The sequence below is a fragment of the Malus sylvestris genome, chromosome 5 (genome assembly GCF_916048215.2).
Source record: "Malus sylvestris chromosome 5, drMalSylv7.2, whole genome shotgun sequence".
Taxonomy (NCBI): Eukaryota; Viridiplantae; Streptophyta; class Magnoliopsida; order Rosales; family Rosaceae; genus Malus; species Malus sylvestris.
In genome coordinates, this window is record NC_062264.1 from 1,799,035 (window position 1) to 1,825,367 (window position 26,333).

The 26,333-nt window shown below is 36.4% G+C and overlaps 1 protein-coding gene, 1 long non-coding RNA gene and 2 pseudogenes across 17 annotated transcripts; 2 read left to right on the forward strand and 2 right to left on the reverse strand.

Annotated features, from left to right (window-relative positions):
- Positions 1-410: 410 nt before the first annotated feature.
- Positions 411-2,606, reverse strand: LOC126621533 (glutathione S-transferase L3-like; annotated as a pseudogene).
- A 5,761-nt stretch (positions 2,607-8,367) lies between these two features.
- Positions 8,368-18,511, forward strand: LOC126621528 (uncharacterized). 5 transcript variants are annotated; one of them, XR_007623019.1, is made up of 13 exons: positions 8,368-8,573; positions 8,693-8,765; positions 8,868-9,408; positions 9,505-9,573; positions 9,740-9,862; positions 9,979-10,072; positions 10,879-10,969; positions 12,436-13,646; positions 13,737-13,840; positions 13,956-14,030; positions 14,138-14,233; positions 14,497-14,670; positions 14,761-18,511. XR_007623019.1 is itself a non-coding variant. In XM_050290056.1 (7 exons), exons 4-7 carry the CDS (start codon positions 14,195-14,197, stop codon positions 18,242-18,244), a joined length of 420 nt encoding a protein of 139 aa, XP_050146013.1. In that variant the 5' UTR covers positions 10,976-13,646; positions 13,737-13,840; positions 13,956-14,030; positions 14,138-14,194; the 3' UTR covers positions 18,245-18,511. The 5 variants fall into 5 exon arrangements, 1 of the variants encoding a protein (XP_050146013.1); XR_007623020.1 differs by lacking the exons at positions 8,368-8,573; positions 8,693-8,765; positions 8,868-9,408 and having other exon boundaries at positions 9,484-9,573; positions 9,775-9,862; XR_007623022.1 differs by lacking the exons at positions 8,368-8,573; positions 8,693-8,765; positions 8,868-9,408; positions 9,740-9,862 and having other exon boundaries at positions 9,490-9,573.
- On the forward strand, positions 17,539-17,646 carry LOC126624868 (small nucleolar RNA R71; annotated as a pseudogene).
- A 4,099-nt stretch (positions 18,512-22,610) lies between the features above and the next one.
- On the reverse strand, positions 22,611-26,320 carry LOC126621535 (uncharacterized). 12 transcript variants are annotated; one of them, XR_007623055.1, is made up of 8 exons: positions 25,984-26,318; positions 25,362-25,743; positions 24,762-24,799; positions 24,204-24,283; positions 23,972-24,057; positions 23,535-23,602; positions 23,189-23,419; positions 22,611-23,084 (listed from the first exon to the last, which is right to left on the reverse strand). It is a non-coding gene; the product is annotated as an uncharacterized LOC126621535 (long non-coding RNA). The 12 variants fall into 12 exon arrangements; XR_007623058.1 differs by having other exon boundaries at positions 23,189-23,602; positions 25,362-25,487; positions 25,702-25,743; positions 25,984-26,317; XR_007623054.1 differs by having other exon boundaries at positions 23,189-23,602; positions 25,362-25,487; positions 25,677-25,743; positions 25,984-26,317.
- Positions 26,321-26,333: the final 13 nt, after the last annotated feature.

Below are 26,333 nucleotides of genomic sequence, written 5' to 3' on the forward strand. Positions count from 1 at the left end.
GCCGGGAACAACTGGTGGCGTGAATCATCGTTGAATATATATATATATATATATATATATATATATATATATATATATATATATATATATATATATATATATATTAGGGGTGGTTCGGTATGGGATCCCATACCGAAACCCTTGTCCCGATTCCCATACCGAAATTTTCGGGAATCCCAATTTCAATACCGATCCCAAACCAAATTTTCGGGAATCCCAATTTTTGGGAATCCCGAAATAGTTTCGGGATTTCGGGACAAATCGGGAATCCCAAAAATGATTTTGGGCTTTTGGACAAAAAAAAGCTAATATTGGTCCAATTGGACAAAAACCTAATATTGGGCCTGCCCACTAAATGTAATAGCCCCCACATATGGGCTTAACTTTTATTCAACCAAATAAAAAAAATATTGGGCAAACCTGCAATGTTTATAAGAGCAGTTCAGCTGCATTTTCCACTTGTATGGTAGCCAAGGTTTTAAAATAAATAAAGTAACAAACCCAAAAGCAAAAAAATTAGTTACAATCTAAAGTTTTAATAATTAAGTTACAAACCAAAAGCAAAAAAATTAGTTACAATCCAAAGTTTTAATAATTAAGTTACAATCCAAAGTTTTAATAATTAAGTTACAAAGTTTTTCACAGGCCTGTAACAAATTCAAGGCATATACTGTCGCTTCTTGAACACTGCAACAATCTCCTTTGGATCAGCTTTTGTTACCTTGTATGCCTCAATCTTGTTGATTTCCTGCACAAGGATATATAACAACCATAATAATCACCATCTCTATGAGATATATTACAGAGCAGCGCGTCCTCTATCAAATCCGATTTTAAGATAGTGGTTAACAGAGTGCTTTTGCTTAGAGTTCTTGCTCTGAAACCACTTGAACAGCTAGCTTAGTCTCATGAAACGTTTAACTTTGTTTTTAAACAGATGAGAGACAGTCATCCGTACATGGGATAAAGCTCAGACAATGGAATCCATAACATTCATTATACAATTCTATGACTTGTTAATGTACCTCCAAGAATGCTGCTAGTTTAGGCCTCCCAGCTGTGATGTCATACTTGAATACGTCTGATAAGAAGGCTTGGAACCGCTCAATGAACGGGATATAGGCTATGTCCACCTGAATATCACGAATTCTTATCCATTACTTAAGCACTTATGTGTTACTACTAGCTCATTTTATTAGAAATACAAAAACATTAATTGGCATGTAGATAAATTGTACATTCAACTTACCAAACTAAACTGGCCCAGAAGATACGCCCGTCGTCAAATTTCTCAAGAGCATTTTCCAAGTAATCAAACTGCTCATCTGATGCAGATAACCAAATTCAGTCAGTGTTAATTCATCAACTAAAACAGTCACTAACGGGAGAATCTTCCAAGTCTTACCAGCTGCTTTTACCGTGTCTCCTTTCAATGAGCGATACAAGGACCCCACGAAGGTATCAACATAAGTCAATAATTCTTTGCCAAACTTTTTTCTCTCAGGGTCGTCCTAAAAACAATTTCGCAGCATCACTCTGGTCAAATTTCTGAGAGACAAAGGCATGTTACTTGAGGCACAATCAAATTCTGGATATCTTACATTGGGGACAAGTGAAGGCCCTTCGAAGTTGCTTTCAAGGTATTTGATCAGGTCAAGACTCTCTCCAATGACTTTTCCATTGTGCTCCAGAGATGGCACCTATAAAAATAATCAATCAAGAGATTTATCCAGCTTCACCCAATTTTCCACAGACAATCAATGGCAGCAAAGAAGAAAAAACACTCATTTTTTTTCAAAATTATACCTTGTTTCCAGGGTAGACCTTTTCCTTGTACCAATCAGGCCTGTTTTGAAGATCTATACCGACTAACTTAATCTTGTCTTGCAAACCCTGCAACTCAAAAATTTCAACAAAAACAAACAATAAGACATGGGTTCTGATTAATTCTCAATTTACCAATTCATGAAATGATTAAAATCAAATAACGACGACATATCCATCAAATATAGCCAACAGAAAAAAAAACAAAATCTCGAAAAAATCATTTCCGCAATTGGGATTTGTATTTCATCATATTAGCCAATTTCTCAAACAACAAATTGAATTATCTTATAACAGGGTCATTGCCAGAAGCTCCAAAGACAGAAAAATGGTGAAGAAAAAAAAAGAGAACAAACCTTGTAGTTCCTAGTGATCCAAACCCGCTGTGCAAATGGACATGTGTAATTTACGTACAACCTTCAAAACACAAAGCAACCAATACACATCAAAACATGGTAATCAACGAACAAAACAAAACTCAGTGACCATCTTCAGCACTTGATTCGCCCTGTCCCGTCATCCACAGTGAAACCAACATCAGTGTTCCTTTCGGCTTATCGAAAACCATCCCAACACGGAAGTTACGAACTTTTTTACCTGAGGTGGAGGAAGAAGAAGAAGGAAGAGGATGCCTGAGGTGGACCGTGGGTTGTGGAAGGAAAGGACGAGGAAGAAGTGAAGTAGTGAACTCTGCAATTCGTCAAGTGTGGTGGTGGGCCGGTGGCTGGCCGGAATTCGTCACAGAGAGAGAGATGAGATGAGGGCTCGTCGGCTAGATGAGGGAGAGATCAGAGACGAGAGAAGAGATTAGGGTCGGCTAGAACGAAAGTGAAGTTTGTAAAATGGTTGTGAAATGGTTTCTGACCTAAAAACATATGAACGGCAAAGATTAAATCTAAAACAATGAACGGTTGAAATAATTCTCTTATAATTAAAAGAAAAAAAAAATATATATATATTATATAATATTTATTTTCGGTTCGGTATGGGAATACCGAAAATTTGAGATTCAAAACCGAATCCCGTACCGAAAATATCGGTTTGGTTCGGGATTACATACCGAAAATTTCGGGATTTTTGGTTTGGGATTTTTTTGGTTTGGGATCGGGATTTTTTCAGTTTGGTTTGGGATTTTTGGGATTTTTTTCCAGCCCTAATATATATAGCCTACGACATCACATCAAAATAGGCCAAAAGAAAGATGGCATGCAAAAGCAAACGGCAGGTTCAAAAGTTTGATGAAAAGCCACTTATTTTAGGTTGTAGGCTTCCATGTGGGCACACCCTCTTATTCGGCCGAGCCATTCGACGCATGCTATGGGAGGAAACAATTTTCGGCTGTCTAGGCCGAAGCCGAGAGAATCAGAACGATGTTATGGTGGATTTTTAGGCCGAGCTATTCGACGAGTGCTCGCAGCTTGATGGGCAAGTGTATCTATATATATATATGGCCAACTGTTTACCAAGCACGACTAACGTGAGGATCGTTAAGGGTAAAATGGTGGCAGCCGAAAAATCAGCCGAGTCGACAGCATGTGTGGTTGAAATGCATATGGTAAATATATGTTGTTATGCGTGGCTCGGTGGGTGAGGATCATCAAGGGTGCATGGTCGTAGAATCTGCGCAATTAGATTCTACATGCAGTCAAGCTTGAAGATGCATGAGCCAAACCGTAGTTTCGTCGCACAAATTAATTGTATATGCACAATCGGGTTTTATGAGTGTACCTCGACTTCGAGCAAGTAGTTTCCTTTGTTGAGATTGTTTTTTCGGCCTTGGAGTGTTATTTGGACTGAGGGGTGGTCAAGGTGGTCTATTAAGGGGCTTGAAGTCGGTGACTCCGAAGAGCAAATTAATTTCCTTAACCATTCGGCTTGCGAGCCGAAGCTCAAGGAAACTGGGGGGCAATGTTTGGACCCAAATTTACACCATCGGCCCAAGTAATCGAGGCCGTTGAGTGAGCATAGCTCTCAACCGTCGGATCGGAATAGTTAAGATAATTATTATTGAAGGATATACTGTGGTTTTAATCATGATATATCTTTTAATAATATATCAATTTATCTAAACTAAATATGATCAATATCACGGTGTTTGTTTGAAATCAAACTTTGCATAGGATAAGGATGAAATTGAAATAGTGATGGGGTCAGAATGGCTTTTGGGATTAGCCAAAGACCTACAAGCTTGCTGTACACGTGGGTTATCATTAGCAATGGCTGATGAGGTGGCGGCTTTTAATTTTGCATGCAGCAAATAAGGAATTCTATTAGGATTCTATCTTTGGCTAACGCATGGAGGAGATGATAATGATTATCTATGGTTCCATGCAATTTAGAAATCTATCAGGATACATGTGATGACTTCCAGCTGGCCAACGAGTGATGAGGGGACAATTATCCTAATGCAATTGCGCGTATAGGATAATCAACAAGATTAAGTAATGATTATTCTACCTAATATTCCAAGAATCGTGTGAGGGCGAGGCAGTTCATTCTTATAAATACAGAGTCACGGCACATTGAGGAAGCCCCCACAAAATCAATACAAAATTGCCCTGCGCAAACTCTCACAACTTGTGATTTTTCTTTTTCCTTTTTCGCTGACACATCTTCCGTTGGCATCAACAGCACTGTGGAAGCAACCGGTGATATCTTAAGTCGGCATAGATAGCTCTGTCACCGTAGAGTCAGTCGGTCTCGCAGTATCTTCCGTTGGCATCGACAGCATTGCGGCGAGAACGATTGATTACCTATCCAAGTCTCGGTCGAGAAGGGTTTCTAAATCCTTATTGGTCGAGGTCATCTCATCAGCCTTCTCGGCGAAGTGAGGTGTTACAGTTATTACATTCGGCACATTGAAAGCCGAATTTGATATTGAACTTCGTAAGAATAGTAATCTTGTCTTCAGGTTCGAGAGCCCAAGAGGCCGAGACGTGTTCCTTTCTCGGCCGCAATCGCAAGACGCAGAAGTCAGTAGCGCGACCCAACGCAACATCAACAAATTTACTCCTCGGCCGAGCTCGGCCGACGAGTTGGCACGCCCCGCATTCACCGAAGGACGTAGTTAGCTCATTAATTACTCGGCCTGCGCGCCACGTAGGCTTTGTAGTTTCTAGGATCAACAGTTATATATAAGTATACTTTATACTGTAATGAAATTTTATATGAATAATATTTCAGTCAAAGAGATACACGAAGATAAAGACAGGTCGAGCAATAAAAGCTCAACCACAAGTGATCAAGTAGTGTATTTTGTGTTTCCCTTCCTCCACTGAGAAGTTTGTGAAATCGCAGGGGTTGGAACGCCACTATTGGTTTTGGTATGCTCTGTGTCTCAGTGTATTAAATGCATGTTGCTTTTGTTTCTCAGGAAACAGAGCATTTTTTTGCAACTGTATATTTTGCAATCAGCTCGGTTCAATGTATATAAAAGTTGAACTGCTCATCTTACCGACAGCTTTCATTCATCTATCCTTTTTGTTCATTCATGATTATGTTGAATTTTTTTTCAGATCAATTGTCTTATTCATGTGGTTAAGGCTGGTGCATTTAAGTCCCGTAGCAACGCGCGGACATTTTTGCTAGTCTATTCTAAAGTTCGAAGGGAATTGGCCTGTTAATGGCTACAGTAAAACAAACGCCCCTCGATTTCATCTTATTTGCAAGAAACCCATCTGATATGGGCTGGGTTGGGAGGGTAATTCTCAAAAGGTCAGAGGGTGATTTTGTCCATATGGTTTAGCACAGAGCCACTCGATTTCATGCTATTTACCACATTACCAGCCATATGGGGCTGGGTTGGGAGGGTAATTCTTAAAAGTTCACAGGGTAATTTTGTTCGTTCGGTTTAGCACGGATTGCTGGGTTACAGGCGTGCGCTCTCCTCTCATCTCTCACACTTCCTCTTCCTCTCCTACGCGAGCGCTCTCTCATCTCTCACTTTTCCTGTTTAAGTCCTTCTCAAACCCTAGCAGCCACAACACCATCTCTGAAATAGCATCAGCTCCTGCTTCCTAAAACCAAAACCACACAAACTGGCTTCCATTTCTGTAACTCAAGAGCTTCGGTGAGATGAAGGAGAGGAGCAGGGAGATGGGTTCGAGTCCGCCAACAGCGGAAGAGATCTTCAGGGATTACAGTGCTCCGAGAACCGATGTCGTCCACTCTTTAACTAACGGTACTCCGATCTCTCTCTCTCTTCTCCGTTTCTCTCTTAATTTCCTTTTTGGTTTGTTTGAATTTCTTTTTTGTGATTTTGGATTTACAAATGGATCTTGTGTTCAAATTTCCTTTTTGTGATTTTGGGGATTTTGTTTGTGTTCGCCATTATGCAGCTTAGACCATCACGATTCACCATTATCACCCCATTCCTGCCGTCGCGGCCACATCACCGCCGTCGAAAACACTACCATACCATCATCCTGCAACAAATTAGGTAATTTCTAAATTAGGGTTTTTTCATTATGTGAATTTCTACCTCGATATGTTCATAAGGTCGAAGGAGGTCTTCCTTTATGGATTTAGTTCATCCTCTATGTTATTTATTTGAGTCACTAACAAATGGGTTTATGTTGTCTGTGAACAGGGAGAGAAAATATAACCATACCTGTGTGGTTGCTCTTCAAATTGGTGCATTATTAACGAATGGATCACGTCAGGTTGTGTTTTCAGTTTATAACCATAAATATTATCCATGTAATTTAAGCTTTGTTGTCAGATGGAAATTGATGTTTAATAGCTGTAGTAAAAGAAATATTGCTTTTGGTCATGTTGGGTGACCTCTCCCCGAGATAATTAGAAAACTCTTTTGAACATGGCTCTTTTAATTTTTGTGTGTGAAGTTCCAATTTTCTTCTCATTTTCATGTGATGAATCATATTAATGTAGAGAATCATATGCAAGACAAATCCCAAACCTTTCTTTCCATCGTCCAGATCGTGTCAAAGGCTGGGCATCAAGCTGCTTTGCCCCTCTCCATCTGATGTTGCCCCCTTGGCAGTTCTATCACTACTGTGAAAGGGCTGGGAGCTTTTTGGTGAGCAATCTGCTACTTTACATCCTTTGTCTTTCTATTTGGAGATTCTTATTTTGTTCCTACCATAATTAACACGGTTTATTTTATTACAATTCAGGCGTCAAACTTAGTGATGCTTCATATAAATTGGGGAAAAAATTTGCTACCAGAGCCTCTGTTGTTAAGGTATGATAGATATTATATTGTTTTATCAGTATGCGATGATAAGAAATTTCCTTAACCAATCTTCACTGGAATTTTCTCCGTCATCCTATATATTGCAGCATTAATACATTTGATAAGAAATTTTCAGTTTCTGGTCACTTAAGATGCCAGGAAAATGGACACAATAAATTATCCATGGTCTTTATCATGCTAGCTGAGAATTGGAAAGTGCCTGAAGTTATGAGTTATTAAACTCTTCCTTTTTGTTTGAAATGCAAGTGGTGTTGGACAAATGGGATAAAAGAAATGGTTGTTGCCCTGTGTTTTACTTTGTTGGTTGGCAAGAAGCATGTTCATTGATTCAATTTATTCTTTTACTTTCCATGACAAAGCAGTCCTTTGCAGTCCTTTGGTATCAAGGTGTTTTTTTTTTTTTGAATCTGGTGCGCTATGTGCAATTGCATATGTGTGAGAGCCCTTTTAAATTAGACGCACTACTCGCTTCTTACGGATTTTATAATGTCAGATTCTCATTCGGTTGCTGTTTTAAATTTGGGCTTTCATTTGGTAGAGCATCCTTCTCTCCAAAAGGTAACATTGTTTCTAATGCCTATCAAATTTTGATTTCATAGGTCATTACAATTTATGTAGTTTTGTAAAGAGAAATTGTTTACAAGCGCAAACATCTGCCAGATTTTATTTTGAAGTCCGAATATGCCTATAGAACCATATAATTATGGGAGCGAACCAGTGCGCCGATCAAAGACGTTAAGGCTGCTCTCATTGATAGCAATTGGGACATTGGTCAGAACCCCTTTCTTCCCATTTTTGTTTATGCTAATTTGAATCAGTTATGTGTTTATATAAATATTTTTTGAATCCTTATCAAAGTTGGTTTCTTTAATGAAATGCAGAGGCTGCTCAGAAGGAATTGAGGAGGAATTTTGGCGTCGAAAAAGTCATCTCGGATGGCTGCTGGCTCTGGCTCAAAATGAGAACAAGGCTGCTATTATTGAACTTAACTGTGAGACTGACTTTGTTGCTCGATATCTTTCAATACTTGGTAAGTGTGACTGATATGATTCCTCCATATTTTTTTAGTTCTATTTGATTAGTTGCTATTATAAGTATATGGTTGCGTACTTAATTTCAGTCGTCCTTTTTCCCCTTATTTCTTCTTCCTCTGCTTCGCTTTTGCTGCTGCTTCTTCTTCTTCCCCCTTTTGGTTCCCCCTCTCTTGCTTTATTGTTTCTGATATTTTCTCTCTTGCTCTCTTCAAAATCGCACAACAGTCTTTGGAGTTGGAGGCTTTTGCCTCTGTTGGGTTTTTTTCCAATAACTTAAATGGCCTAAAGGTATTCCCTTTTCATATTCTTCTCTCCCAATTTCTTTAGGGTTAATTTCAATTTTCTTATGCTATTTGCAGTGGTGCTTTTTAGGGTTTAACTATTTGATTTCACATTCATTACAGACACAGTAAATAGGTACATTTTAAATTCATATTTCATAACTTGGTTGCTTGATTCTACTGCCACTGTTCATTGGCTTCTCCTACGAGATAGCAGGGGTATGCAGAGATCATTATAGATGGGGTTTTTATTTTTATTTTAATATCTTTTACATAATGCTCTTAAATTTCAACATCTTATTTATAACAATGTTGCCAAAATGCATTCTGATTATCAGGTATATCACTATGGAAGAACTAGAGCAAGTCCTCCACGAATATGGCTTACATGGTGAATTTTAATATTTCCAGGTACACCCATATCTATATCCTAAACAAATGTTATTATGTATCAATTTGTTAGAGTCAACAAATGTTAAAGTCAATTTATATTATTTATTATTTGCTTTCCAGGTACAACCATATCTCACTCTCTTTGGTACTCTCTCTCTCTCCTCTCTCTCTCTAAAATCTCTGTTGGGTTTCTACCAATATGTCAATTTGTATAATTTATTTTCTCTCATGTAGAGCCATTTTATGGTACAATGTGTTTATCGGTTCTCATGTCTAAATTTTTCTTTCTACTTTCAATTAAGTTTTGCATTACTTTAGTCTAAAGTAGGAGGGGAAATCGCACTATTCATATGAACAGTGTTTTGTAAGACATTTCAGTTTATTTACAAGATTGCCACTCGGATACTTTTAACCACCTTTCTCTTTATTAACAAAAAAGCCACTCAGCCTTAAGACCCGATTTTCACCCGTGCTTCAGCCAAAACAGGTGCTCTCTCCAATTTTCATCTCTTCCATACTCAAACCCTAGCCGCTCCACCTCTCTCTCTCATCTCCCTTCGTTAGCTCCACCTACAACTCAAAACCTCGACAAAACACAATTCCCCTTCTGCAAAAGCTCGAGAGTTTTCTCTCTTTGAGAATTAAAAAGTGTTAGAAACAGGTGATTTTCTGATTTTCGTCTCCCCTTTTCTCTTTCCTTCTTGGGCACAAATTAAGCGTTTATGCTAATAGTACTTATGGTTCCCTAAATTGCAAGTGCTTCCATTGGAATCGACTCACCAAGAGCCCTTCTCTCTGCCTGATCCCATTCCTCAATGGCATGTAGGTATGAAAAATACTACTGCAAAAGCTTTCATATTTTTTGGATTTTCTTTTCCTTTTTGAAAATTATGGTCTGGGTTTTTATTTATTTTTTAGCTGATTTGATTAGTATTTAGATTATTTATGGATTTTGGATTAATGGGTTTGCCGATTGTGCTGAATGCAAGCAGTTGTGGCTATGAAAGTTTGCTTTATTTGGTTATAGCATATATATTCGAAGCAACAAGAAGAATTGGATACGTGGCTTCGAAGAATTGGATACGTGAGGCGATGTGTTGTCTGTTGTATCTCAGGTTGCATTATTTTTGTTATTATGTATATTCTTGATTCGTGATTGTAGATGAAGATGGCTGATATTGATACACACTATCTATCTGTTTTTGGTTTTCCGTTTATTTAATTTGGATAGGGTTTTGGAAAATTATCTTTGGTTGCTTCATCGGCGGCTCAGTCAGCTGCAAGTGTAGTCCAGGCAGGCAGGCACAAAAGAGATTACTACTAAGGTATTTTTCTATTCATTCTTAAATTTGTTAGATGCTAGACGATTGCTTTGCTACTGCCAGGCATTTATATTTGGATATTAGATAGGTGGTGTTACCATTTACAAAACATATTGAGGACGTGAGGGTGAGTATTCTGAATTTGGACACATTATGCTAATGGTGTCATTAATGTAATCCCGTCTTTTGGACACATTATTATAATGGTAATCTCATCATGCTTGATTACCATTCTTTCTTCATGTCATTATTTTCAAAGCATTAGCATATTAGATAGGTGGTGTTAGCACAGAATCCCATATGTATCTTAGACTGTACTATTAATATCATGATCTGAACATAAGGGATTAGCACAATAATTATACTCAGTAATCATGTTATGCATGAATCAAGGCCTGTACTATTAACTTCCAATGGTTGATGAATTGGGAATTTGTTCATCGAATTGGGTTTTCTGGAGTTTAAGTTCTTGGATCGATTCGACATTTCAAATGAACTTCTGACCTACTAACCTTGATGGAGGGGCAGAGGATGAAGAAAATTGCGGGCAATGAACCTCTAACTCTCTAATTCTTTAACATGAATTAGCATATTTCATTCCCTCAAAATTAATTGCAAGGCTGCACTCAAAATGGGTTAAATGTTGAGCTCTGACTCTCTAATACTTTCACATGAATGAGCTCTAACTCTCTGATGTTTGTTGATAAGTTTTTGGGTTAATTTTACATTTTAAATGTTTTCCTCTAATTTGAATGATTAATTGTTGAACTTTTCTTTCCTCCAAATCCTCATGTTTTCACATCGACAAGCCAAAAGAAATCGAAGATGCAAAACTGGTAATTGAAGCTTTAAGAAGTAAAGGTATTTCTGCAATTGGTGTTGTAGGCTTTTGTTGAGGTGGTGAGTTCATGTTCCTGCTCTCCATTCTATTTCCTGGTTTATTAGTATAACTCCAGTTTAATAATGTCTCATATGAGGAAGTGCTTATTTTCCTGCTCAATTCATTATGGCATAGGTTTTCATATAACCTTGAATTATGTATGCTGTTTCTAGGCAATGCTTGCGCGATGTTATCAAAATATTATGCGTAAAGTATGTAGGGTGGCAATCTATTGGCAATATATTCCAAAAATAATAACTGAACGTTTTTCAGTTGCCTTATGCATATATTATCTTTCACCCCTCATATGCAACTGAGACCTATTGACCCTTATGGGGCTGGGTATATATGTGTTCTTTTTTGGAATTAATACCATGATTTATTAGGTACATGGATTGTTCCCCCCCCCCCCTGTCATGAAGACAATGGTATGTGGGATTTGTAATCACACTTGAAACATCACTAAAAAATTATCCCCATTACGTTTCGATGAGACCGAATCTGTGTGTTTTAAGTTCTCAAGAAAAAAGATTAACTGAAAAATTAAAATAGTCCGCATTTATATCCATATCGAAATTCCAAAGAATGTGTGTTGTATTATTGTCATAGCTTTCTGATTAAAGAGATATCAGAGAGTAAGTATGAGATAATGTGAATAATTAGAGGAAGTTAAAGACATCTTTGCAAGTAAGCAAAAATCTGACCTTGAGATATTTGGGTTTTAACAAAGAGTTTAGAGAGAGAGAGAGGAATAGTATCATATTTGATATGGTAATGGCCGCATCCCAATTGTTTGTACGCTAATATTACTTTAGTCTAAAGAAGGATCCTAAATTGCTTTGGCTGCTGAAGCCAATTCCAAAGAGGGCGATGTCTTCTACTTGCTTACCCAAATGTTTCAATTTTTTGCATTCTTTTGGGTTTTTTTTTAATTTATTTATGAAATTTGATGACTATTTTTAAATAATTAGAAATTAGTTCTTCGCTGTGAAATGTTCATTTTTGGGAGTTTCTGTTAAAACAATGTAATCTTAATCTTCTGTCAAATGGGCTGTAATTTCATATGTTTTAATGTAAACTGTTCACTGATTATGGTTGTAGTGGGTTGGTCTGAATTGCAAAATTATTAAGGTAGAACATGCTAAATTTGGCAAGTTCTGTTATGAATTTTGTATGAGTATCTGCTGGGGTTGGGTGGATGAAGATAACATGCTAAATTTTGCCTTTGGTGTGCTTAAACTGGTACGGGGGATGGTTAGAATTTTGAACCCGGAATGCAGTGGGACTAAGAGAAATGCCCTACCCACTGGGGTTATCGACCACTTGCTGAATTGTTGTTAAAATAGCACTGCTAAAAATTTGAGCTTTACTTCTTGCACTTTGTTTTTACTGTGAAGTGGAAATAGTCTTTAGAGTGGCTTATTTGTGATAATTGATAAAGAGGTTCTGTTTAAGACTTGAGAGTTGTGCGGTTTCTTTCTTGCAGGTCCTGCTCACACCAACTCATCTAGCCATTGTGATGGAGTACGCGGCTGGGTGATAACTTTTCGAGAGAATATGCAGTGCTGGCAGATTTAGTGAGGATGAGGTTAAGTAGTTTCAAAGGCAGAGAAAATTTCATTGTAAATGTTTTTGGCGTAGAGTCTGAAATATGGGATCTCTGAATGTCCCCTGAAATGGAATCCATTTCGATTTTCGTTTCAGATAGGGAAAGTTAGGTCTGAAGCATATTTTTACATAACAGTCGGTCATAATATAACTAAAACTTCCATACTTTTTCGATTTAATTGTTGTTTTGCATCGGGCAAGGTTTTTCTTCCGGCAGTTGATATCAGGAGTTAGTTACTGTCATTTGATGGTATGTAATGTGGCAGTTTTATGCTAATGCGTCGTATACTGTTATTTGTTTCTCTTTTGATATTGGAAGTGTTGGTTGTAGCATACGACTTAGTTTCAATAGCATACGACTTAGTTTCAATAGTATAGACTCAGTTTTTGAATAACACTCTGGTGGTTTTCGATTACAACTAAGTTTTCTAAATGCCAATTACAGCTCTAACGAGGATGGAGAAGCCATCTTGGAATTTGTCCCTGCATTCTTAGTATAGACTCACTTAATTATAAATAACACTTACATGTGCTTATTTCACTTTATTAATTTTTGCATTCCAATTGTTCTTTATCTATGGCGATAACTGTCTGAGAACGAAACAAAGTAAAATTCCGTTCTTGGCTCTCTTTTTCTTTAATGTAGCATCTGTTTACCTGTTAATGTAAATTTGGGTTATGTTGGATTTTTCAATTTGATTCTTCAAAATCTCGCCATTGCCCGCTCTCATTTCCCCAATTCATCTCTGCTCTCTCTCTCTTTTTTTTCTCAGATCCCATAACTCTCTAACATGAAAAATAGATCTCCAAAATGAAAAGAGTTGGCCTTCTCCCTCTCGGAACTCATCCCCATTTCACAGCAACTCCTTCCTCCCATTTATTGTTTTTCTCATTTCTTTCGAATCCCATGTCTCTGTAAAACGAAAAATACCTCTTTCCCCCACATTTTTTTCTCCTTTCCACAACTGCTTCTTCATCCTCGCTAAACGTGGCATCCGTGCTGCAACTAACAGCCCAGCTATCTACACACCTCCGTGTTTCTCGAACACAACCATGGTGACAGGAGTGGAAAAACTGAGATGCAGGAAGGTAAATCCCTCACAAATCTTTTGGGTTCAGTTTCGGAGTTATGTGTATGAGTGAACTGCAGTGAGATCTAACACATGCATGTCATTTCAGCTGTGTGAGGACCCCCAAGAGTTGCAAATCCGAGCCGACCTACACCACGCGCCTATCTCTACGGAAACCCGAAACCCTTCAACTTCTGCCATGGAAATGTGAAGGTAAAATATGTGCATCTGTTTAACGTTACTCGAGCAGCTCCATATGATGGGTTTTATGTCTCAGATACGCCATACTGCATGTGTATACTGATGTTTATTTCGTTTGTGGGCACAGGTCCTCGATCTGGAAGCCTAACCATGACAAGAAAAATGAAAACCAACTACAATGTAGATCCGGTTCCTGCAAAAGGTAAAAATCTTGTACTCCGTAGGTTAATGAACCCCATGTTGTAAGAAAATAGCTTCATCACCTCTGCATGTAATTATAATGGTGTGGTATTTGTGCACAACACTCAGATCCGTGACAGATCCGAGAAAGATAAATCTCAGCTGAAAATCCACTGGACAGAAAGCATGACACAGCTTAAAAATCGTGACCTATTGATTATGAAGGTATAAGCTCAGCCCTGCTCTGATTTACATGTCATGATTAATTTCGTCCATGGGTCTGTGAAAAATGTTAACAAAAACCATATGTATATGCGGTTTTGAACATGCATCGAACTAACAACATTCAGACTAACATGTATATGATGAAAGTGGACTTGAAATGCGTGAGACTCAACGAAGACTAAATGACCACGAAAACTATGGACCCTAAAACGCAAAAGACCTCATATCTGATGAACAAATAACAAAATGAATAAAACTGGCAGACCTAGAATGAATGTCACAATGTTGTGTGTTTAAAGTGATATAGAACATGGATCATGGAAAGCAAAGTGTCATTAGTCTATCTGTAGTAAATTGTGCAGGACGACAATCTGATCCCGGAACAAAGGAAGGAAACAGGACAGCTCAGACATCACAGATCCACCTCCTATACGAAGGTAAAACTAGTCCGGGTTGTGATGTGTCTTGATATGTAAAAATGATATTTATGTCCCAGCATGGTTTCATTGTGTTGCTCTGTGCTGCAGGGAATGCAGATTCATGATAGAGCCCATGGGAAGGAAAGTGGATGGACAAACATCAGCTTCAATAGACAAAAACGACACAAGCTTCCAAGAGCCCAGATCGGTGAATCTGGGAGGTAAAATTCCATAGCCTTGCAAGTTGAATTGTTGTAGATCTGGTAATAATAGCTGTACTCAGTTCTGTGGTGTATGGATATGTGATTTAACTGTGGTTCTCCTCCATGCATCGCAAAACTGAGCTGCAGAAAATTAACTGCTCAAAATTATGTCTCTGTGCTGGATCTGCAACAATCTCCCCCAAACTTGCATATGTGAATGACTTGTTATGTTGACTGCTTTAAATTTCCAGCATAGTGTAGATGTGGTTGATGTGAACGTTAGACTTGCTGCTGGGTGCAGGATTCCAGCATAGGACGCGCTTTATTTTCCACGTTTGCAACCTGCAATTAACCAATATGCGTCAAAAAATTAAAATAAAATCAAATAAACTGGGTAAATAAAATCAACTTGCAATCTTCCATTTTTTTGAATTTTTCGTTTTTTTTTCTTTTTAATTTTTTTAATTTATTATTATTATATATATAAATATATTTTTTTTTTCTTTGTTGGTGAAAATCAAACGAAAATTAAAATGAGGAAAAAGTTTAGAAAAATTGGGTTGCCTCCCAATTAGCGCTTTATTTTAAGTTTGTAGCTAGACTTTGCTGAAGTTCGGTGGCTAGATCACTGGTTCCTTCAAAGTTGATGACTCGCCTACACCAAATTTCTCTATGCATGGTTTTAGTTGATGTTTGGTCACCTTCAATGAGAAATCTGTGCCCTTAGCCTTAATGTCCACTTTACCATTCTGAAAAACTTTAGTAACTAGAAAAGGGCCTCTCCATCGAGACTCTTGTTTCCCTGGAAATGACTTGAAATCTGAACTTAATAACCACACTTTTTTACCAGGCTGTATTTTCTTAAAATTTGGGCTGCTTGGCAAATTTTCATGTTTTTTCATAGTGTTAATTGGCTGGTCTTCATGTAGCACCATTTGCTGCTGTGGTTTAGGACTTGTACAATCACGAGTTAAATTCGGGGACTTTATGGACAGATGGTCAGTTGATGATTTGTTCATAAACTTGGCACTTGGTAAACCATCCAATGCATCAACACGCATGCATTCTTGCTTGTCACCTGAATGTATGCTTGCTTCAAACAACTTGAAAACAACAGTTTGATCTTCAACCCGGAATGTTAATGTTCCGGCTTCAACGTCAATAAGAGTCCAGGCTGTTGCCAGAAATGGGCGGCCCAAAATAATGGGCGTTGTCAAATCCTCATCCATGCCCAAAATAATGTTGCCGGTAAATATAAATTGTCAACCTTCACAATAACATCTTCAATGACTTCTCTAGGGTAGGTAATTGAACGGTCAGCCAATTGAATAATACTGGAGGTTGGCTTCAGCTCACCTTCACCTAAACGTTTGAAAACAAAATATGGCATTAAGTTTACACTAGCACCTAAATCAATTAAAGCACTACTAAAATCACAATTTCCAATGGTGCAAGAGATAGTAAAACTCCCTAGATCTTTTTTCTTTGGAGGCAATTTATGTAATAAGACCGCACTGCATTGTTCTGTAAGAATCACTTTTTCAAAATCAACAAGCTTCTTTTTCTTTGTGCAAACATCCTTCAAACATTTGGCATAAGATGGAATGTTCTTGATGATTGCATCAATTAATGGTAGATTAATTTGAACTTTAGCCAAAGTTTTCATAAAATCTGTTAACTGTTGATCTTTAGCTTTAGGTCTCAACCTTTCTGGATAAGGCATAGGGGGCTCGTAAACACGTTCTGCAGTTTTTGTGGAAGCTTCTGCAGTATTTTCGTATCTGTCTTGGGACTGCCTAGAATCTGCAGAAATTTCAGAATCTGCAAAAATTGCAGATTTAGTTTGGGGTAGTTCTGCTGCCTGCGAATTCCCAACAGGATTTTCATGTCTGTTGTTGTAACTTTTGCCAAACCGTAGAGTCCGTATAGCATTGCATTCTTCTCGTCCTCTTGGATTAGGTACTGTTTGACTAGGAAATGTACCCGGAGCTCTTTCTGAAACCTGTAAAGCAATCTGCCCCATTTGTTTTTCCATGTTTTTCACTGCTGCCTGTAGATTTTGAATTTCTTGAGTGGTAGTATTTGCCAATTTTTCAATTGCAACCTCCCAAGCAGCCTTAGGTGCAGCAGGTTGCTGTACCTGCTGATGAAATTGAGGCCTAGTGTGCTGTTCCTTGTCCCACCTTAGATTAGGATGATCTCTCCAACCTGGGTTGTAGAAATTAGAATACGGGTCATATCTGGGACGTGGAAAATTATTAAATGAATTAACCTGCTCCGCTATAAACTCCGGATAAGCATCTTTATGTGGACAGCTCAAAAAATCATGATTTGTCAAGCTGCAAATGCTGCAGGCAGCTTGTAAAGGCTGCTATACAGTAACCTGTGAACCCGAAATTCTTTGTAATAACATGTCAAATTTTGCATCAAATCTTTCAAGCTTTTTCTCCATTTTTTCAATTTGTGCCGACACGTATGGTGAACCATTTGACATCTCAAAAACAGACCTAGATTGTGGCTGCTCAACTGCCCACTGCTGAGTATCTGCTGCCATTTTTTCAAATAACAAACAAGCCTCTTGTGCATTTTTATCTTTGTATGAACCTCCGCATAAAGCGTTGACAAGTGTTTTTGTAGTCATATTCAACCCTCTGAAAAATATGTGCATTTGATCAGTAGTGTTAATACCTGAATGTGGACATTTTCTAATCAACTCTTTAAACCGCTCCCACGCCTCGTGAAACTCTTCATTTGGTTTTTGGGCAAACAATAAAATTTGAGTTCTCATATCAAGAGTCTTAGAAGCTGGATAATACTTGTTTAAAATTTTTTCACTGAGTTGGGCCCAAGTTGTAATGCTTCCAGATGGGAGTGTGAGGAGCCATCTCTTTGCCTGATCTTTTAGAGTGTATGGAAACAACCGCAGCTTAATAGATTCGGCTGAAAATCCCCTCACCAAAATGTTTTTGCACCCCATTAAAAATTCTGCAATGTGCATGTTAGGATCATCAAATGATAACCCATGAAACGTAGGTAGAATATTCAACATGTGCTGTTTTATTTCAAATGCAGTACCTTCCTCCACTGCCGGATAAGTAATGCAACTTGGTATATTTGTTGTATGGGCTGTCAGTGAATCACCCAGGGGTAGACCTGCCTCTGGAATTACAAACGCCATTTTATCTTTGTTGTGCAGGTTCCCAGAATTTAAAGATTGTAGACAAGTTACCTGCAGAGGAGGAACCCTCTACAAAGTTCGCTCCCTGCGTTTTCTCCTTAAATTCTGCTCAAGTTCTGGATCAAATGGAATCAATTTCTGCACTGTTGAACGGGTGCTGACCATGCACAGATTTCTGAAATCTGTACTGTTGTACTGTTGTAATCTGTAAAAATAAAATGAAAACGAAAATTAAATATTTTTTTATATGTATAAACAGCAATAACTAATTGAAAATCTGATTCGTAGGGATTATTTTAAATAATCCCCGGCAACGGCGCCATTTTCTTAATAGGATTTTTACTACTCATGTGAACGGGCTTAAATCTCCTATTTTACTTGCAAGAATCACAAGGTTATTGTAGTATAAACGGATTTCGCAAGGTCGTCTCCACAGGGATTATTAAATAATTCGAACTAATCAGATTCCATTTAATTATTGTAAAGTAGAAATTGAAGTGATTGATTTTATAACCTAATTAAAATAAAAACGAAATTAATGAATTAAAATAAACAATCTGCAATATTAGAGCTAGAGAAAAGAAAACAGTTTTGGGAGAATAAAATTAAGAAAGCACTAGGGTTCCACCATCACCTAGCAATCCTATGAATTTTTACCCATTACTTATGATCTATACATGCCACTTTGAAGGTTAGATTTTCCTAATTCATATTCTACTTGGACCCTCCAACATAGAACGTATATCTAACATGCAACCCGTCTGGACGTTCGGATCAAATCTGAACATGAAAGACTCATTATGCTTTATGAAAATCCTTTGAAAAACCATGCAATCCTTAAGATGTGATATTCATCCTAAGTGAAATTACAATTATTAATCACAAGAAGCCAGTGTCAATTTCAGGGAACCTTCCGACCAAAATTGCATCAAATTACTTTTCTAAAGATCCTAATGGTGATCAGGCATTAAGACAATTAGATAGTTTTTATCCCGATGATTAACAATTCAAAATACGCATGCAATCAATCATAAGCAATTAAATAAAAATCACATATTCATGCTAAGGCTCAAGGTTTCGCCCTAGCAAAAGAAATTAGTTCCGCATATTCATAATTGGAATCGTAGAAAATATTATTAAGAAAAGGATTGAAAACACCTTCAAGTAGAAAATCTCCAAAACCCTAGCACTTCTCTCTGTCTCCAAAATTGCATAAAAGAAAGCGTTCCCAAAAACTGTAGATGGCTAAGCAATATATTTGCTAAGCCTCCAACACAAACCCTAGGAAACTAAAATTAATTTAAATCCCCCTAAAACTTAGGAAACATAACCCTAAATTAAATGATAAAATTTGTCTAAAAGCTGAACAGCCACGTTTTGACCCATAAGCTGCTCCAAAACTGGCCAAATATAGCTGGATCTAATGTTTGGAATATTCTGAACACTTTTCCAGAAGACCACGAACCCATCTGATGTCATCTTGGGCTCCAAAAACGCAATTTAAGCCCAAAAACGTCATTTTCCAGCACTGCGCACTGCTTCTTTATTTTATCGCCAGAAAATAACCACTTGGTGGAAAATCCCAAATTTTGATACGATCAAGCTAAGTGACTCACGAATGTCCTCCAACTAGAATTACTCCAAAATTCGTCCATTTGATCCTGTTTTGCTCCAGAGGAAGTCGAAAGTCCTATATTGAAAATACAATTCAAAGTATCAAAATTCTTCCAATATATTAACCAAAATATACTAAGATTAGGGTAAAATATATAATATAAAATATACTCATCATTACGCTTACATCACGTCTTCATTTTGTTTTGAATTTTTTATATAAAAAAAAAAACAAAAACAAAAACAAAAATATGAGAGGAGGAGATCAAAAAAGATAGTAGTAGAAAGGAAGAGAATCCTAATTCCTATCCCATAAATAAAACAAGACGATTCCAACAACATACATACCACGTACCGTAAGTTGTACAAACCAGACGGTCTTGTTTATAAAAATCAAGTAGATGATCTAGTCACATAAATACAAAGGGTGAGCTGTATAAAGGTATTTATGATAAATATGGTCAATCCCTTATCTTCTAAGGTTTAGAGAAAATTTTTAATATATTTAATATACAAGCACATACATCATATGTTACTATTCAAATAAAGGAGCACTTAAATAAATAATTTTTTTTGTCTTCACTTATATAATTATAGGCCTATCGTTCCCATGTTACGGGAACATTAGAAGATCTCTCCAAAGTTTGATTGGGACCGTCAGACGAGACGTGGATAAATTCCTGTAATGCTACACGTATCTTATATTTGATGATAATTTATTTACCATCCTACCTCTTCTATGTTTTTTTTTTTTTTTTCATAATTACAAGTAGCCGCCCACTGCGATGCAATACGCATGTGGTCGTGGTGGTGGTCTCTGCAGAGATTATGGTTGTTGATATTTTAGATTATGTGATGCTTCTTTTTCTGGCTTGTTGACTTCTTGTTTTTGTTCTACAGAGTACAGACATAATATTGATTTTTCTCGAGTAAAACTTGACCTCGTCATCACGTTTATGGCTGTCCCTTGTTAATTTTTAATCGTTTTAATAAAACTTTATTCGTCTCAAAAGAAAAGAAACGAATTTAAATAGTTCTCTAAGAATGAAAATATAAAGATGAAGGAAAAAAATAAAGAATATAAAGCAATTTGTGGATTGTTCTTGAATCTTGTGATCAACATTTTTCAATCATTGCGTTCTGATCAATCTTTATTTTCTTTATAATTTGGAACTTAGTGTAGTAATTGCGTTCTACGTAAATAAATAGAAGATACTTTGAATCCGGTCTTTAATCCTTAATATTTTTTTATTAAAACTTTAATAGTATTCAAAGTTTGATCAGGTCCTTTGACTTTGTACACATCATTATATTAATATTAATATTTATATTTTTGACATTAATTGTTTGATATTTTATGAGATTTATAATCCTATAAATTTAAAATCTCTCATTATAATACTATTAGAAACGGTTACAATAAAAAAATTTAAACATTTTGATTGAATAAATGGATAAAAACTATGTAAAAATAAGAAATAATAAATGGCAAAAAAATGTATTCATAGTGTTAAAAAAAATTGGTACATTTCACATATAACAAAGTGGTACATTAATAAAGAAGAATGGGTACATTATAAATAAATTAGGGTACAAATAAAAGATTAAAAAATTATGAGTACAAATGAATTTTTAAAAAATATGGGCGCTAAAAGAAATTAATACACTGGTACAAAATAAAACTAAAAAGAAAATACTACAAATTAAAAAAAAATGTTGCAAATTAAAAGTTGGTACAAACTAAAAATATAAATATATGATACAAAGTTTAAGCATAAAACATAAATATACCATATGTAATTTTTCTATCATTGATTAAATATACAATGTCACATGACGGTGTACACATGGATACAAACACAAATAAAACTTTAAAAAATATGGGCACAAAAAGAAACTAATATATGGGTACAAATTAAAAATGAAAAGAAATTGGTACAAATTAAAAAATATTTGCAAATTAAAAAAAGGTACAAACTAAAAATAAAAATATATGATAAAAAAATTTAGCAATAAATATAAATATACTAATTGTAACATTTTTAACACTAAAGGAATATATTTTAAAAATAAAAATATTTTATTATTCAAATAATTAATGATGTTATTAATACCCAATGACCTTCATCAAAAATTGAAAATGAATAGGATTTTAATCAATGGAATAACAAAAAAAGGATGTGAACATAATTTCTCCTAAATAAAAAATACAAGAAAGTTGAAAGTAATGGATTAAAAGAATAGGGAAAACTGTCATTTTTCCCCTTAAACTATCCCCCTATTATCAATTTACCCCCTAAACTATTTTTTCAGCCAATTAACCCCCTGAACTATATATAATGTGCCAATTTACAGTTTACCGTCAAACTTTTAAACTTCCTTAAAATTCTGTTAAAAAAAATCAATTCTTTAATTTAAAAAAGAAGATCACTTTTAACTATTAAAGTAAAAAAATACTAAAACTTGAAAAGAAAATAAAAGGAGACCCTATTCTCCAGCCCACATTCCTTTAACCCAGCAATTCCATATCCTTTCCTGCCCGAACTCTACCCCCACCCAACCCGCCACCTTCATCACGATTCTCTCTCTCTTTCTCTCCCTCTCTAAAAAAATTGTAGGGTTAGCGGTAGATTTGAAGTCCATATTCGGGCAACCCAAGGTGGAGGGGCGGCTTACGATTCAACTACACCACACCGATTCCGATTCAACTCCATCGAGGCAGTTCCGATTCTGCCATGCCACCATTGCTGATCCTTTGCACCTCAGAATCCACATCACTGATTCCACTCCAATCACTGGAAGTCTGGGAGGCCTCTCTCTCTCTCTCTCTCTCTCTCTCTCTGAACCAATCCTCTATTTGCTATTTGCAAGGGTTTTTTTCTTTTTTTCTTTTTTGGTTTTTTATTAATTTCTTTATTTTTTTTATTAATTACTATTTTGCGTTGGAAATGACAAAATCACCCTTATTTTTAACATCTAAATGGATGGTATTTAACAAATTTAACAGTAAGGAGTACATTGGCCAATTTTTATAGTTCAGGGAGTAAATTGGCTGAAAAAATAATTTAGGGGGTAAATTGACAATAGGGTGATAGTTTAAGGGGGAAATGACAGTTTACCCAAAAGAATATTTGACGGCAAATATTGACCAATTTAGTAAGAACCATAACGGGATAGCTTAACCGACCGATACCGATGTAGGTTGCCGTGCATGCAAGTTACAGTTGAGTTGAGTGTGATTGGTCTCCACATTTCCTGCAGAGGGCATGTTTGGCTACACCTGGTGTCAAGTATCTCCTACCTCCCACGTTCAATATGTCTGAGAAACAAGCAAATTCTTCATTCCTTTGGATTTGTTTCCTTTTCCCACCAGTTAGTCACATGATCAAATCCCCCAGAGTCTGCTACGACTTCACCTAATGCATGCATTTCAGATTCTGCAAGGTGCCACTTGTCATCGCACGATGGGATATTGTCAAAGCTCACCACCACCTTTGACATAAAACAATTAATTAAATTATAAGTCGAGAAGCAATTTTACCAACTGCAAAGCAAAGTGGAGGCGACTGATCGTGTGCAGTAACAGCGACGACGATGATCATATGGGGAAGACTGGCAAAACCCAAATTGTGGAAAATGGCCCCCAAGTGACGTCGTTGAATATGTTTATGACATTGATCCTTGTAGAATGGTGAAGCATTTCAAGAATGTTGATTTTGCAGTTGTTGACTGCAAGGTTGAAGATCACTTGAAACTTTTGAAGGTTATGAACCTCAACCCAAATGGGAACACAGTGGTAGAAAACAATATTGGTGAGACTATTAATGGAGGCCCATTTATCGATCAAGTTTTCAAGGAAAAGCCAGGATTCAAATATGTGACCTTACCTTTAGGAGATGGAATCGAGTTCACAAGATTTAACCACTGCTGGTACTCCACTTTCATCCCTCACTCACTGTAACATGATAAATCAAAGTCACTCAAAGATGAAAACCCCTCAAAATAGGCACACATATAATCAGTATAAGGAGATATATTTTTTGCTCAAAGAATAACTGAAGAAAAAAAAAAGGAAACAACCAGAGCAAAATTTCAAAACATGACCAAATCCGTGTAGAATTAAAACAAGCAGCAGGATTTGGTGACAGTTTCAATATGAATCACATAATACTTCTTATAACTCAATTATCGACTATGTCTTCTTCCAATTCTAGTCATTTAGTAGATTGTTCAAGTTAGCCATAGTTGAACGCTTAGTGTGCGTAGTACAATAAGGAACTCACATGAACACCAAAAGAGCAGAAAGGCTAGCTTAGCTTAATACCTTTAGAAAAGGCTGACTGCTTCGCTCGCATGCATACTGAATCTACCACTTCAACCTGTTTCCGAGCCAAGTATTTCTATCCACTCCTGTAAAACAGAACAAACCAATAGATTGCGTATAGGCGCACTGTCTATTCAGTTTTTCCAGAGCCTATAAACTACAATGTCAATACTGGAAAGAAAAATATTTTCTACCAGATGAAAACAAAAGTATCCTCACAAAAACAACTTACATTGATCCGGGTGCTCTGCATCCAAAAACTGAACCCCGTAAAATTCACTCAACTGTCACTTGATCCTTTTGTTCATTAGACTGTATTAAAATAGATTTCATTTACCAAAACTAAGGTCAGCAATTGCATGATCATAAAAGCACAAAACAATAAATTTGACAGCAATAATTCAAACAAAAAACACCATGTAAACAAGCTACGATGTCAAAAGAGAATTAGAAAACACCTCATTTAGTAATAGGTAAATCAAAGTCAAATTGCGGGTTGAGCAGACTAATAATGGAAACATTTGTACTTAAGCATTTCAATAGAACTTCACAACTTCATAACTTGAAAGCTGTAAAAATATTAACTGTTGATAATAAAACATGACATGAAATGAACTTCATTAATAATGGATGACAACGGAATGTAACAAGATGTACCTCTACTTGAACTGACTTTTTAGCATTTAAAGGTTTTTATGCTGAATGTAACTTAATTGAGAATTGGCCAAGGAATATTAACTTCAAATGACAGTTCATTCAGATATAAGTGATTGAAAGTAACAAGATGTACCACTTGTTAATTGTTATCCTTCATCACATGGCATCCACCTGTAGCAAGCCAAAACATGAATAAAAATCCAAAACATTATGAGTAGGATGACACAATGCTCATTAAAGAAAAAGGATATCAAAAGAAGCCGAAACAATGAACTTCTTCAAAAAGCCCTAAAAACAAATCAAATTATGACAGTTTTAGCTGCTTTTCTTGCATTGTCAACAAGCTTTCAGTTGAAAACTCTCTCTAAAAATGGTGTGGACCACCAGTAGGCAATTGAAACGAATATTTGCACCTAACAACAAGTGATCCGGTCAATATATATTAAAAGGAATATACTATTTCCCACCTTTCTAGTATGAAAATTGCAGCTTAAACCCTTATAGAATAAACAAGAAACTCTGTCAAATAAAACACAGCAACTTAAACTGAAAAAAAAATTTAAAAAAAATTTAAAAAAATAAAAAAAATAAAAAAAACCCCAAAACAGCAGACAGGCAGAAATTGAGAGCTTATTAAATAAGATGGATGTCAAGACTAATACAAACTTCAAATCAAACCAATTCAACGTCAATCTGATCATCCGCACATATATGAAGAAATTAGAAAGCTTACTGAATAAAACAAGAGGCAAAAATGAGAATACTCATATGAGCATACTTTACTTGCAAAAGTTATCTGCAACGTTGCTGCAACTATAGGACAACTCCAATTTCTTTGTACAAGCCCGCTCCAGTTCAGCTACAACCAAAACACCAAATACCATAAGTTTTTCCAAATAAGAAAATAAAAACCCTAAAGAAAATGCAATCACTTAAACTCTAACCACACCAGAATGATTATGCAACAAGTAAAAGCTTCAAAACCACACGGCATGCATATACTTAAGAATTTCAAACATCAAATCATTGAAAATTTTAAAAATTAAACATTTCAGAGGATGAGAGCCTTCGACCAAATCTGAGTGCGGCACAAGCATTTCATCTTCGTCTTGCTGCTGCTAACGAAAGGAACAAAATCAGAGATGTGATTGAGAAAAACATAACCCTATCCTACTGAATCATAACCCTGGTGAAGCAATCACTGCAAATAGGTGAATTTTCAAAATTCAAGCCAATTGAAAAGCACTGAATGGAACCCGAAACTCTAGGCGATCAGAAACAAAGAACGAAGCCGGATGTTATCGTATTAGTGAAAATTTTGAGAGTGGAAATGTAGAATAGGAGTTGATACGTACATGCAATTGGGACTCAGTTGCGAGATTGTGATTGTGGTTTCGATTTCAGAACTTGGAGATGTAATGGAGTATGAGGCTTCCATGGAGTTTGCGATTTCAAAACTCTAAAATTCGATCATCGAGCTTGAGATTCGAGTGATGATCACAATTTGGAAAGTGATTTGGGGAATTGAAAGGGAAAAGAAAGAAAGTAAAGAGTTTTACCCATACAAGTGGGGTTCTGGAAAGAATTTGGAAAGTGAGAAACATCCTTAAATCGGTTTGGAAAGAATTTGGGGAGGTTGATATTAAGTGGGGTTCTGGAGTTGGAGGACCCGACTAAGGCACGAGGCTTTTTGCGGGTTAGATTA